A 15,748-nucleotide genomic window follows, 5' to 3' on the forward strand; every position below is an offset into this window, starting at 1 on the left:
CAAAGGCCTGCTGTGAAACACACATCGACACACAAACAGATTTATTTGTATCTTTTAAGTTAAATGTGGATGAAACTGTTTTCTATCCAGGAGCTGACATTAAACTGGACGGGAATACTGACGTGTGTCAGCACAACTCGAGCATCTCGCAGCACGCCAGCTGGCACCGCGACACGTGTTCCTTGTCAGTCACCGTGGCAGCTTAGAGGAACAATAGACAATCAGAGCGGATAAACTTCAAACACAGACGCGCTTAAATCTCAATTACAGTCACATGCTGATAAAAACCCGGCTCATAAACAGCTTCCTCCCTCTCACACTCACACACATGACATGTCCACTGCCAGCCTGGTTGAGATGCACGGCTAGAGCGCTGGAGCTGCTCAGCGCTGGCCTGTCCTCCATGAAGACCTGTCAGTTTGTCAGCCAAGCATAGTGGACTATACTAAAGCAGCCCCTGGGGAAGGGGTGACTCCTAATTGTGCAGCTGCCTCTCTGAGGTGATGGACAGCTTTGGCTCCCGCTTTCTTATTTTCAAGACTCTGGAGTTGCACTAAGGGGTGCTGACACTCAGCTCATCTGCTGTGTCAAGTGCAGAAAAAGCCCTTTTCCTTCTCTTTTCTTCTCCCTCCCCCCTTCTCTCTGTAGCCAGGAGGTAGAGTATGAGCTGGCTTGCAGCAGTACGCAGAGTGACAGCTCGAGCTGACACGCTGACACCGCCATGATTTCACTGGGGAGGGAAGCATGGAAGGCTGGAAAGAGAAATCTGTCCCCAGAGAGTCATCAGTCTGGGCCTCTTTCACTCTCTTTCAGACGGGGCCAACTGGTTTTACACATGTCCACACTGCGCAGTCAGGCTGTTTGCAAGGACCCAGTAGAGCCCGAGCTGTGTGTTAAAGCTATAGAAGGAAAACTCAGATAGGCAACAGCTTGAACACTTGGATCAAATGTCTAACGTTCTGGTGAAGCATCGATTGCACGCAGCCTCTTTTCTTACATTTTCACTGGCATTACACAAGCAGCTAATGTGTCTGTGCGAGCGCATGTGCGGGTGTGTCAAGTGCCGTCTCATTACCGCCTCGCTCAGGTTTCACTGCAGTCAGTTTAGCGGGGCACCCGGGGCAGAAACGAAGCTGTTAATGGCTGCCCCTTCTCTCCTGTCCTCACGTAGCTGGGGAGTGCAGTGCGGCCTGCTGGCGTGGTGGCAAACGTACAAGTTGCTCAGAAAATAAAAAGGAAGCAGCGCGTTTACGCCGGGCCTGAATTCTCACTTTCTCCTGAATCCTTTTTCTCCAGAAAATCAGTGCAGCAACATCAACAAACTATTCAAAATAATACCGCAAATTAGCCGAGAGCCGCTGGCGAGCTTCGGAGTGATGAGCTATGGCTGTTGGACTGCAGCGCTTGGCGAGGGAGGGTTAGTACAGGGGAGGCTGGTTGGGATTTGAACTGTTTATTTGAACTGTGCCGTCGTCCAAACAGTCAGCTGCCTCTCTACTTTCTCGTCAAGCCCCGGAGCTTAAGCTGGGATTTGCTGTTGGTGGGGAGAGAACAACTTGATATCCCCCTCTGGGCAGCGGCTGCCCTCAGCTTGGGTTACTTTAGGGGAACAATGCAGCCTCTGTCCACGGCCTCCTACTCAGCGAAGACATGGGCTCAGACAGGCTCGCTTGTGTCAGGCGAGGCCAGGGGATTCATACATCACAACACCACACGGCACACTGCCTGAATGCGGGGTTTAGAGAAAAAGCTTCCAAACATGGCGTCCCAGCTTTGCCTCTAAATGGCCCAGCAGAGCCCCCGTCTCAGCACGCTAAGAGCTAAACCAGACACGAAGCCCAACCCGGCGCAGCGGCCCGTTTGCTCTTGGCTTAAAAGGCCCCCCTTCTGGGATTTTGGTTTTTGTACAACAGTGTTTACAGTAAAACCTGACACGTGGAATAAGGAGAGGATGCTCGAGCCCTGAAATCAAATAGCTCCCTCCAGAAGCAGCTTAATCTGTAACAGATGGTGACGGTCCAACCGACGTTGATGGGTTTGGGCAGGCTTCTAAGAACAGTGGCCAAAAGCCAGCGAGGACGAACCAAAGAGAGGGTTTCAAAATGGAACAATGTGCAGTTTGTTATGCTTGTTTTATATCAAATGCACATGCCTTAAAATTTCATTTCCAGGATAGCAGCATGATTTTACACACACACACACACACACACACACACCATCCACCCAGCTTAGAGTGCACCCAACACAAGGGGGAGATGTTGACCTGCCATCACTGTGCAGCACATGAATCTCTGCGGAGACGTAACCAACGCCGATGGCCGACGCCGTTTCTGGCCTGCATCACGTGTCACGTTGTGGTTGTGTCCCGGTGCTTTAGATATGGAGTCGGCCACGATAGAAACAATAAAATCCTTGGTTCCCTCCTGGTTCCCTGCTTTTTGTTGGTCTGTTTTTGGATGCAATCACACGTTGCATCCAAAACCATCCAGACGTTTGTTGAGATGTGTGGCTCATTATTTTGTTATTTCTTATAGTAAAGGTTATTATTCTCTCACTCATCCACTGAAAAACACAAAAGAGCCAGAAATACGTCGGACGACTCAGCTGTGTGGAACAGGACAGCTGCAAAACTGACGCGACACATCTTTGCATTTCTAGGCAGGTGAAAGGTTACAGTGTCAGTTCCCATGTAGGTTTTCAGAGGGGTCTGCGGTTACGATGGCGTACGTTTAACACAGAAGCCTGCTGTAAAGTCTCAAGTATATTTTTGTGTCTGCGAGTCCACATAATGTTATTATTAGATGTTAAGCGCGAGGGTTTGTGCAGATGTCGACATGCACCAACTACGCCTGCACCACAGGCGGCCGACAAGAAAAGCAAATTCTAAAGCCTTGTTTATACTCACGGATGGTTGGAGACCCAACAGCCACAGAGTCATCCTGTTATACTTCTTTTGCATCAGCTGTAAGTCCACAGTGCGGCGCGCATGTGTAGTTAGTGCAGTGTAATGTAAACTTTCCTTGGTCGAGTCTGCGCGGTCACAAAACAATAGGCAGGCATGCAGAGGTGCGCCTGCACCCTCACGGACCCTCGCGCAGCCGCGGATGCGTAAAGTATAACTGAGGCTTAGCAGAAATGTTTGCTCGGCCGTCCGCATCCCCGTCTGCAACGGAGTATTATCAAGGCTTTACAGCACGCCGTCTTTCGTAGTCAGTAGCCTGCATAAGAAATGAAATGTGGGCTGAAACAAATGAAAGGCGTGCAGTGTGTGCAGAGCACAAACACATGCAAAGGGATCTACAGACTGTCACTAACAAACCAGGATCCTGCTCTGTAGTCCTCTCTAATCTGCCCCGGGGCTCATCAGGGCTTTATTTCTGTACTGCATATTTATGTGAATCAGAGCGAGTGTGTGTGTGTGTGTGTGTGTGTGTGTGTGTGTGTGTGTGTGTGTGTGTGTGTGTGTGTGTGTGTGAGAAGGGTAAAACCCCTTCTCTTGTGGGAGCAATTAAAGCCTTGCTTCCATCAAACCTGATCAGAGTCTTTGTGCTCGTGCTCTCTCTTAGCCTTTCTGTCTTCACAAGCTGTGTTTACACTTTCACTTCTCCCTCTGTATGTTTTACAAGACTGGAGAGGAGAGGAAAGAACTTAAAAACACAAAAAAACACCACAGCAGTAAGATGGCACCATAATCTCACTCTAAGCTTCTATATCCTGACTTCCTGCAGTGAGAGCACACAGATTACAGCCGTGGTCACTTATGTGATACAGGAGACACGATTACAGACACTTTTAGTACGGCCGGCCTTTCAAAATGTTCTACGACCCTTTGAGTCGTTATTCACCTCCTACTTTATCAGACTTTCTGTTGTTTTTGCTCTTTTTAAACAGACTAAATCCTCCACGCTGCTCAGAGCAACACCAACACTGCAGGAGTTAATCATTTCACAGTGGACAGTAAAATCTTGTGTTAATCCCATCTCCTTTTTAGAAACGTGGCTGCATATTTCTGGGGGGGAAAAAAATGCCTCAAGTAATTGAAAAGAACCAAAATCGGTTTGCTCCGGTGTCATCTCGGGGCCGCAGTTACTTCCAAAACACAAAGCAGAGGGCCTGATGGCTGCAGGGTGAAAACCTTGAGAAGGGAGACGGCTGTCAGACACACATGGTAGATCATGATAAAAGGTAGATCATCCCAAGCAGCACTCCTTCTTTTATGCATGCACGCATGCGCTTACACACTCATATGCACATTCACCTCTAAGGCACCATGAGGCCTCATTAAGGCAGCCTGCTCTCTCTCTCCCTCTTTGGCAATGTCACCTCTGCCACAGGGACCAAAGACTGACACAGGCATAATTGGCCTGAACACACCAACAGCACGCTGGGAATGGCTGCGTCCTGATAAGTGGGATGTGTGTGCACACGTGGGGGGGTTTGACCCTGTTAATGCCGCACAGTTGGCAGGAGAGTGGCTCGTGTCACAACGGATCAGTGGATGCTGGTGACGGTGATGGGGGAGGACCTCTCCTGGGAACGGGACGCTGGTGCCCTCCTATTCGCTTCCGCTACTTCCAGTGTCTCAGTGACACAGAAAAAAACGACTTCAACTACACAACAAATTTTTTAAAAATTGCCGCTACATGTTAAAATGACATATATAGACGATTCACATAAAGAATCTGCAACCTCATAGGAGGCAGACACAGAGCTTCTGTATGGTCTTCAAACCCACAGTCATGAATAAACTGAGCATGCTCACAAAATTCCTTCCACCTTACGGCAACAAATGCCAAAATGTTACCTTAGACACCTGAGACACACAAACATGTACAGTAGGAGCCACTCACCATTCAGCTTCTAACCCGCCACATATCTCAGTGTGGCGGACGTGGCGGGGGAGGGCGGCAGGAAAACTAAAGCCTTTCACTTTGATCTCTGGAGTTCAGCCCATTTAAATGTTTGTGTTTGAGATGTAGACCTTTAATTTTGGCCTGATGGGTTCCAGGCTCTCTGGGTTTAGCGTGGCATGTCGGATATGGGAGTGTTTACACAGTCTCCCTCCAGCTCTCCCGGTGCTGAAATAAGTGCATTAAGATGGATGGATTTACTTAGTCTCTAACCTCAGGGACTCGGGGAACAAACTCTGAATGACCTCTTTGTGTTGCAGGAGGGCACCGAAGGAGACTGGCCCACACTGCTGACTGTGTTTCTTCAGTGTCAACAGACCCACTTACAGCACGTCCTTAAAACCAATCCTCAGTCAACAAACTTGTACCGATGGTGCTACAGCCGTGGTCCCCGCCAGCTACAGCCAAAAAATCCACAATAAGACAAGATTGCATAGGGTGACTGCGACAGGCAGACTTGTCATCCTTCAAGCAGTTAATGCCAAACAAATACTTCCAATAAAAACTGTGTGTACACTTATATTAGAAGAGGAAGCAAGGCAGAACTAAGACTCGTTTCAACCAAACTATAACGTCTGGAAAAGCTTTTCTTCATAGCTGCAATCAGAACTAATGAGCTGTGATCAATACAAACATTTACATGGGATTTGAAAATATGTCCAGCTGGAAATGACTACATTTTTCATTTTTCCATGGGGACTTGGGCAATTGTTTGCATCTGCAAGGCACTAAATCAACCAGTGCTTCCTTTGATTTGTTAACCTTTGTTTGGCCGTGTCAGTAGATGAGGCATGGCTGAAGTGGCTGCTTTCATGGCCACACTGTAAGACGCAGCCTGGGTGATTGTAGCTGTACTCACTGGGGGGAGGGAGCTTCCCTCTGTGCAGCACAGGATATTGAGCTTCCTTTTTAGCCCTTCCAGCTGTGCATTAAATGCTCCTGGCTGGGTGATGGGTTACCAACAGGAGCAGAGATCACAGGTGAAACGCCTTCAGTCCGTTTCACTTGTGCATCCCTCAGAGTTAAATCTTTCAGAGCGCCATATTATTTCTCCAAACAGGCATGCTTATTAAATATCAAAAGAGAGCTCTGATTTGAATTACAGTTGTGTCTGAGCCAAAGCAGGAACAATGCTTTAGTCTAGAGGGATCGGGCAGCAACCTCTCGGTGACCTCGCGCCCCCCGGCAGAGAAAGAGCTCATCCTCGACTGCGGCCGTTTCTCAGAATGCACAAAAGGCCAGCGGTGGTCAGGTCATCTTTCCACCGCGCATCAGGTCAAGTTCCAGAGGCAGCCCTGCTTTCTGGACACCAAAACCCACACAGACGGCAGAGGTCAGCGTGAGGGCGGCGCAGGCAGCCCGGGGCAGTAAACCAACACTGGTGCTGCAAAAGGCCAACCTTCTCTTTCCAGTCGAGTGAATGAGTTAGGGAGCTGCCTGGGTGATTTGTGGCGTGATTGTTGCTCTCTATATCACTTGAGATTACAGCAGGTGGTGGCCCACAGCCTAGAAGTACACACAGCTATATCACCAGTCCTCCTCTCAGGAAACGCCGAGAGAATGAGGCAGGGAGAAAAACAAGCCCTCGGCTGCCTCCCACACAGCAGTAATATGCTCACAGGCAATTCTGCTGCCAGCAGAGCTCTCTATGACAATCCAGGGAGCTCTTCAGCTCTGATATCTGCCACAAAAGTTCACCTCCGCTTCTCTCTTTCCACTATTTTTTTAAACAATGCCATCAGCGCTGCAAATTACACCTTCCACATCGCACATTATTCTCTCCCCCGGTGACAGACGTACTCAAGCCTGACACACTTCACTAGCGCCGCTCTTCACAGTGGCGTCAGCCCCGGGTCTCGCTGTAGCACCGCTTCATTTTCACATTAACTCCAGTAAAGCGTGGTGAAATCAGCGTTGTGCTGAGGGGGGGAAACTGAGAATCACTCCACTGTGCACTTCAATTCACCCCCGCACTGAACTTGGTCTCACATCGCAGACGCAGCTGCAGGAGATATCTCACGAGGGACGAGCTTCTCCAATATATCTACCAGATGAAATTTTTGGGAAAAAAAGGAAAAGAAAAAGGGGAGAGCTGCTCTGCTGCACCCTTAACTGAAAGGCCACGATGAAGTCATTGCTGACACTAACGGTATTTTAAAGGAGACACAGGTGAGAGCCAAATACATTTCTTTATTACTGCGCGTTTAATATCAGATTTTTTTACACTTCCAACAGGAAACGCAGATTCTGTTCTCAGTAGATTTGAACAATTCACCCACGAGAACATTCTCAGGCCACCTGATTAAAATGGGACTGCGGACCTTTTTAAATGTCATCCAGCACTGCTTTAATCTGGCTGCCGGCTGCACTCGGCAAACAAGGCAGTGCGAGCTCAGGCTGGGCTCTCCGATGACAAACTTAGCCGCGTTTCTCTGACAGGCTGTCGATTGACGGTATCATAAAAGATGGGAATGTAACCAAGTGACAAGATATCATTGCCCTGGGAGACAGCTTTAATCATGTGATAGATCTGTCTGCAGACCTTTGTGGTGACATGCTATGCTGCTTTGTCATCATCAGTATGTGTTCAAGCCAGCACTTCAATCCACTCCCTGGAAAGCAGTCAGAGGTTTAATAAAACTCTGCTTTCCACCCACGGCACCTTGGAAGCAGCTTAGACTTTACAAAACTTGTTTATTTCACTGGCGGCCGCTGCTTTCTCGCTGCGGCCAATCCTCCTGCAGAGCACACCAATCAGGTTAACGGACACCTGCAGGTGCACTGACGACCGTGGTAATTAGAGACAACGGTTAATGAAATCCATTCATGAGCAGAAGTGCGCCCAGGACGAGGAGAACCGCAGAGAGCGACGTACAGCTGACGCCGACAGCCTCGAGGTGAAGCCGCACGAAGAGGGAAGAAAATAAATCAACGTCTGAAAACACAAAAGACGCATTTTCATCAGTTGGATTTTCTTTTCAAAATGCAGCGTATGCCTCAGGCTTTAGAGGGAACACAGAAAACACACTGTAATTATCGAGTAGGTGAGAAGGCTGTTAGATTAAAAGATGAGGGACCAGCACTGAGCCTTCAAAGAGACCCGAGCTCGCCCTGGGCTGATTTCCAGTCTTGCGGCAGTAGAAGGAAAACACACACACACACACACACACACACAAACACCAGCCAAAAGTCAGTCATTACCAAAGCTGCACATCAGCAGCAGAATTACAATGGCCTTTTTTTCACTTTGTTATTTGAAGGATTATTAGCTTTATTCCAATGAGTCACAAGATTATTAACAACCTCAAAACGAACATTCGGTGCATAAACTGCAGAGAAACGCTGTAACAACACTGTAACAACACTGTAACAACACTGTGTCACAGAAACACTGTAACAACACTGTGTCACTGAAACGCTGTAACAACACTGTGTCACAGAAACACTGTAACAACACTGTGTCACAGAAACTGTAACAACACTGTGTCACAAACATACAACACTGTGTCACAGAAACACTGTAACAACACTGTGTCAAACACTGTAACAACACTGTAACAACACTGTGTCACAGAAACACTGTAACAACACTGTGTCACAGAAACGCTGTAACAACACTGTGTCACAGAAACACTGTAACAACACTGTGTCACAGAAACGCTGTAACAACACTGTGTCACAGAAACACTGTAACAACACTGTGTCACAGAAACGCTGTAACAACACTGTAACAACACTGTGTCACAGAAACACCGTAACAACACTGTGTCACAGAAACGCTGTAACAACACTGTGTCACAGAAACGCTGTAACAACACTGTAACAACACTGTGTCACAGAAACGCTGTAACAACACTGTAACAACACTGTGTCACAGAAACCTGTAACAACACTGTGTCACAGAAACGCTGTAACAACACTGTAACAACACTGTGTCACAGAAACGCTGTAACAACACTGTAACAACACTGTGCACAGAAACGCTGTAACAACACTGTGTCACAGAAACGTGTAACAACACTGTAACAACACTGTGTCACTAGAAACGCTTACAACATGTAACAACACTGTGTCACAGAAACGCTGTAACAACACTGTGTCACAGAAACGCTGTAACAACACTGTGTCACAGAAACAGCAAGCTAGTAGAAAATCAGCATAAAGGGATTTTTTTCACTTCGTGATCTGCTGTGGAGTTTAAAATCTACAGTATGTTTGATATGTTCACGTATTGAATATTCGAGTAGAATAAACATGTTATGACCATTTCTTCACTGAGGAGCTTCGTGACAAATAAGGCCTTGCTTTGCTTTATGATGAACTGGTCGGCCTTTAGGGGTTACGCCCGACTTTGTCCAAAAGTGCAAAAAGAAATATGATGTATGAAGAAAGCGCACCAACTGTCAAACAAATGGAGACTTTTTGCACCTGCCTTTGAGCAAATATTGACACTCATCATCCCACAAACGAGTACTCTCTCGCTCTCTCACACACAGACACACACACACACACTATTTTTGATGGAGCTGTTGCCTGTCCAGAGGTTTGCTGCATTAGCGTGCTGGTAATCCCCTCCAACAAAAACCCACCCGACTCTTTTAATCTCAACACTACCCTCAATAAAAATACCAGTGGTCTCTGCTCTCTCTGCACCTGGATTCTTTTACTCGTCTTTTGCAATTGTCTCAGGCATTAGCATATGGCAGGACTGGATGACAGGGGACTGAGGTGGTAAAAGAGAAGAAAACAGGGCATATTTAAATGGAAATAGGGGCCAAGAGAGTGGGCTATGATGGAGCAGAGAGAAAGCAGATTTTGTGTACTGTTTCCCCAGTCAGATCCTTTCATGGTAGGGGAGAGAGGGTGGCCCTCTGTTGATTTAGGCTGCACAAAGGAGGCCTTAATCCTTTCAAGGGAACCAAATCAGTCTGCAGAGAAGCTTCTTGTCAAGCACGGCCATTGAACACTCCAATGGATGCCACAAATCAAGACCGGGAGGGAATCAAAGGCCAGAATATGGGAAGTGTGTATGGAGGTCTGGAACAAGAATTAAGGGTGGGGGGTTGGGGCTACAAGGACCTATCCCAACTATCTCACCCATTTCTACCAAAGCCCCGAAGGGGTCATAACCTTGGTCTCTTAGCCTCCCTCTCGCCCCGCGTGGTAACTCCCCTCCATTACAGAGGAATGTCCTTTCATGGGGGCACCTCCATTATCCCTGAGCCAGAGAAAATGGGGCTGCTTTTAACAGCAAATTAGTGACTTGATAATGAGGTCACATGTGGTGTTGGCACACTGAGGCCATAAACAGATGCCTTTCCAGCATTAGTACATCCTCCTCCTGCTCTGGCTTCAGCAAGGGTCCCGGTGCATTTCAGCACATTTGAAACAAAGGCTCACCAAAATGCTCACACAGCCTCACAGCGTCACACACCGACGCAGAGAAATATTTTCACATTAGACGATAACTGTTTGACTCATCGTGTACGGCGACGTTACATACAGATGCACCCTGGGTAAACTGCTATTGTTTGAAATGCTCACAAATAGGAAATATGTGAAATATGAAGAGAACACCGCACGGAGACAAAGTACACAAATGTCAACGTGGCGATATCTGCAGAAACTGCAATGGTGACAACACATCATAGGAACAGAAATGCATACCTTTAACTGCAGCTGTGCTGAAAAATTTCTCGGAGCTGGCATCGGAGACCTGGAAAAAAAGAGATGAAAACATCACATTCAGCATAGAGTTAAAATTCCCCAGGATGACACTGGAACAAAGCGACTTTGGTTCTTTTCTCCTCCACCAAACTTTGCAGACTAACTCCTTTATGACATTTTTAGAGATGATGTACAGCAATGCCTGTGCTCACCGAGAGAACAAAACACACATGACACTCACAGCAGTCACTAAAACATAAAGCAAACTCTGGTCTTAAATTAGCAGAAGTTTTTTTTTTTTTTTAATATACAATTCTGTAAATGTGTTGCTGGGCTGTGTGCTGCAGTTTTACTGGCACGCATGCAGTCATTGTCAGGGCACGTGTGTGCATGCCGCTTTCCCCAAATCCCGTCCATAATTATCAGGACAGCTTGAGTATCGTGATCAAAACCAACACTGGGCATCAGACTGAAACAAAACAAGTGGGACTTCTTATTCTGGCCACTTGATGGCACTGTTGCTCCGTGCCAATTTGTTTTTAAAGCCTCACGATTCCTCCAAGCGTCTCGGGCAGCAGCGCTCCGACACCATCAGCGTGCTAGAATAACATGTGCGGTGATGGGATTTAATCCTGAATTAGACAACAAAAGCCACGCGTAGTTTTTAAAACAGGTCACGCTTAAACTATATTTCAAACACTGATTTTGACACATTTCACATCACCACAAAATGCCACAAAACGCACGCAGTGAAGACAGGAAAGAAACGGAACAACACCCGTTGAGCCCCATGTGAAGACGGACTGACAGCTTTCTCTGAATAAAACCAATTTCTAATAACTGGCTTTGTGGACTCACTCGCTTTGGTTTGGTTTAATGCTAAAAATGTGAATTCCGGAAGATTACATTTTAAGAGCAGTGCTTTGTTTTCTTCTTGACATATTCGAAATCTGCGGCCAGTCACAGCTTAGTTAGCACTTGTGTCTTTTATTTTCACCTTAAGCACGGCAATAAATTCAAAATAATAGGAAATGCTGCTCGTGAGAAAGACATTTTTTATTATTAAAATCATACACTTGTGTTTTTCACTAATGCAGCACGGACAGGATGTAAACAATGAAAGCTGCAGGATAAATGGCAACACACAGACCGTTTTCTTTGCACGCTTTAAAAAAAGTCTTCCTCACGTTATTTTGCACATTACCACACACAATGACAAACACGTCGTGGATTAAGAAGCGGCTCCGAGCCAGCGCGCATACCTTCGATGTGGCAAGGGTAGCAAGGAGTCAGGATATTACTTTTCTCGGTCTGGTAAATATGGCCTCGTCTCACATTCTGCTTTTCAAATAGTATAATCCATACAAGAGGCAGCGAAGTCTACTCCGTTTAAACTGAAGACAGCCATGCGAAAAGAGAAGAAGCCTTTCCAAGAAAAAAAATCCAAAGCCGTTCACAAAGCTACTGCGCCTTTTGGACAAAGAGAACCATGTGTCTCGCCACGGAGAGCTTTTGCATCAGCAATGAGACGAGAAGGGAGAAAAAATCCTTTGATCCACCTTCCTTTCCTGCTCGGGACTCAGTGTGTGTGCGTGTGTGATTTTTTCACGTATATTCTCCTGTCGGAAATATCCGTGAGAGGTAACAAACACGATCCTGGAGGGTTTGTGAGTCGGTGCGCAGAAAGGGGCTGCGTCCGATGGAGCAAACCAATCCAACAAAGCGCACGGCCACTTTTCTCCGTGGAGACAGAAACGCAGGGAAATCACACGAGCAGTGAGCAAAAATTCACTAGGTATAGACCCACTGTCGCGCTGGGTGCTCTGACAGATTCCGATCGTGGGCACGCTACAGCCTCTCCCCGTCCGCTCCTAAGCACCAGACAAACTCCCATTCATCCAGCAACTGCCTGCTTGTGTGCTGCTGCCTTAACGGTCGGGTCCTCCCACTTCCTGATTTCCAGGCGGTCTTGGATTCAACCACAGTAGTCCTCCTTCACAAGATAAATACACTTGTGTTTTTTGGGGGCTTCCGAAAAGCTTGAACCTTGATTGCAGAAGTGCACAGCGGCGCATTTACCTTTTGCGTAAATGGCGCGCAAAAGCTTAGACGGCAGCGCACCACAGAAAGATAAGGAGGTATAGAGAGAGAGAGAGAGAGAGAGAGAGAGAGAGAGAGAGAGAGAGGGAACAAGAGGGAAGAAGAGAAAGGCAAGAGGGAGGGGAGAGCCAGGGCAGAAAGATAGTCTGTCACTCTGTACAGAGCAAGATGATGTCAGCCGCTAATGAATTCCCCAGTAGGGTGCTGCTACCGGGAGGGGAGGAAAAACAAAACGCTCCTTTATGAGCAGCAAGCACCTCCTCGAAGCCCACAGGCGCTGTCTTCCTGTTGAATCAACTCCCACTCCACTGGCCTGAAGGGAGGTCAACTGGTAATATAAAAAGCACTTTGGGTCATTCAGCCTCCAATTTGAGTGCTGAGCTCTCCGTGGTCCACCCCGACCAGAAAGCTAACTAGCTTCCAGCCCTGAAACTACAGGAAGAAGCCGTGCCCACTGACTGTATGAGGCTCCTAGGCTATGTGAGGTTATTTGTTTGGCTGTCCAGGATAACAGAACATTGCACCTTCTAGTTGTTTCCATGTCCTGGTATGACAGCATGTGTATTCTGAAAGCATCATATTGATTTAGAGGAACACTATTCTGCAGGGTTCCCACTTCTGATCTGAGAAGCGATGGCGCTCATCCTTTTTTGCCAAAATCACACCAAATGAATCCGGACGGAAAGAAAATCCTCTTAATAGTGCGAGCGTTGCATCCTATGGCTTGTCTAATGAGCACTAACCCACTGGCTGGGAGGTCAGTGGATGTACAATAGAGCCACATTGCACAAGCTTTTGCTGCCAGCTCAGCCCGAGCAACCACAGAGCAGAAAACAGACTTAGCTCATAGCTGAGATGCTAATCCGTCCCTCGGTAACGGAGAGACGGAGGATCTGTTGGCTGGCTGGGATAGGCCATACAAACATCTAGTCATGGGAAATGGGATATACAGTGGCCTGAGATTTACAATGGCAAAACAAATCCTCACTTTGAGCTAACACAACAGCATTCCTCCAAACTGGAGTCAGATTCCCAGTCTGATTAAGCAGAACATTTCACATTTAGCAGAAGAGAAAGAAGTAAACACACACTTTGTGGGGATGTTTCTGGACACGGAACAAAGAATGTGAAGTACCATCAGGCAATGGGAGGGAGGTGACTGGGAAAAGTCCAGCCACTTGGTTCAGCTACAGAGGACAAATGCTCGGTCACAGAGGGCCTGGGAGAAAGACCAGACCATGTGTTCATCAAGTTAGAGGCTGCTGTTAAGCATCCTTGTGTATGCATTGTGCGCTGAACAGCTTTAACTAATGAAATAATAAACGTCTTGATTGCTGCTGCTCATAGGCTGGGAAAACATCTTTGATCGCTACGGTGAAATGATGTCGCTGTACGCCGCACACCCACGAGCTCTGTGTGGTTACATGTAATCAGATCACATGGATTCTTATGTTTAAAGCGGTGATTGTGAGGAAACATCAAGAGCGTTTTGTGGTTTGGCTTCGTGATATGTATTTATGTGACTGCCACTGACAGAAAATGGCTACCAGTCCTTTTCACAGGCCTGTGCGATGCAGCAGCAGCAGCTACGAACAAGCTGTTGTTCTCCATTCGAAATGGTCATTATCAGATGTGAGAGCGACCGCAAGTCTGTGATTACAGCCCCGCTGCCAAACAATCGGCCGGATCTCACATTATTTTTAATTCAAATGAAATGGACAGAGACAAACACACATTCAAATGAGAACTCTGCACAATTTCACATGAAAAAAAAATCTTCTGTGCAAGAGAATGAAGCACCGAGATCAAACGCAATGTCTGGATGAATGCTATGTATCTCAGTAATTGCTGTCTGGGCATGCAAGTTCTATCTATAGAGCATCAGCTTCAGCACTGACATTTTGTCATCTTTTATTCTGTTTTTTGGACGCTGATTCTCCACTTCAAAGAAGCCATGAACATGTTTGTCTCCCCCGCAAGCGTGGTTTAATTTTACAGGAACTCTCCTAGATTACAATCACAAGGGACTGGTTTGCCTTTATGAGCCTTCCTGCCATTACGCCAAACTACCCTCATTTAAAATATTACTGATAAGTGTAAGATGAGTGCTGCCAATGTAATATGTTAAAAGCTGTTACTACATTTGCCTGTTGGCTCCAAACTCTGTTGTTGCTTTGCAGTGCTCGTGCATTCAACCTGACACTGAACAGAGTCATCATCGTCATCATCAGAGGTGAACAGCATTCAGGTAGGTGGGTATTTCAGATGCAGTTTCACCACACACTCAAACCTCTGTCAGAACGCTGGAACCCTTTGGTGTAACTGTGTGTGTGCAGTCACGTGAAACTGAACCTTTTATGCATTGCTGTGTAAAACTAAATACACACACGCTGCCTCCAAACGGATTTCAGAGGGTAAACTGAAGCCAGGTGCTGACACTGTATAAGCACAAGTTTTGGAAGCTTGCTAGTCTGGAGCACGGAGGAACGACATTAGCAATGATCTTAAGGAAGCACCTGGTATAGCCCGACTCGAGCCCATCAGTCAACACTGACAGAGATTACTCACCAGCACAAAACATTCAAGACTCCTCTGTGCACCAAAGTGTGGTTGCACCTTAAGAAATAAATGTATAAACGAATGCCTGCAACCAGTTGTCCTAACATTCCTCCACAAACATGTGAGAAACTGATAAAGTCATCCAGGTGGTCCTAAAAGCCACTGGATCAGGTGGAAGCTCGCACTCTCTGAACAGAATACCAGAATGGGAGTGACCACCAGGTACAACCGAGTGTCTGTGGTGAGCCTGCACTGCAGTTAAATAAGAACAAAGTTAACTTCTGGACCAAATTAGAAACAAATAAAATCCCAGACGTTTTGCAAATACTGTGTAATCTGAATTTTAATGTAAGAATTACTGATGACATTTTCTGTTCTTCCTACAGGGAAGCTGATTTTGGCATTCTGGTGTATGCTGATTGGTTAGTCAAACATTTATTATATACTTGTTGCCGTATAGTCCGGCTGTCTGAGATCATCAGTGTGGGCGTTTCTAGAAATGTTCTGCTGAA

General features: G+C 46.8%; 1 protein-coding gene across 6 annotated transcripts in view; it reads right to left on the bottom strand.

Annotated features, from left to right (window-relative positions):
* auts2a (activator of transcription and developmental regulator AUTS2 a) overlaps positions 1 to 15,748 on the bottom strand; it is a 345,887-nt gene that overhangs the window by 32,359 nt on the left and 297,780 nt on the right. For all 6 annotated transcript variants that reach the window (XM_042218837.1, XM_014335014.2, XM_014335012.2 and 3 more), the window contains one exon: positions 10,578 to 10,626. In XM_042218837.1, the coding sequence (XP_042074771.1) occupies positions 10,578 to 10,626 (49 nt within the window). The remainder of the gene's footprint in view (positions 1 to 10,577; positions 10,627 to 15,748) is intronic.

Source organism: Haplochromis burtoni, unplaced genomic scaffold (assembly GCF_018398535.1).
Source record: "Haplochromis burtoni strain Fernald_Lab_line unplaced genomic scaffold, NCSU_Asbu1 Contig_24, whole genome shotgun sequence".
Taxonomy (NCBI): Eukaryota; Metazoa; Chordata; class Actinopteri; order Cichliformes; family Cichlidae; genus Haplochromis; species Haplochromis burtoni.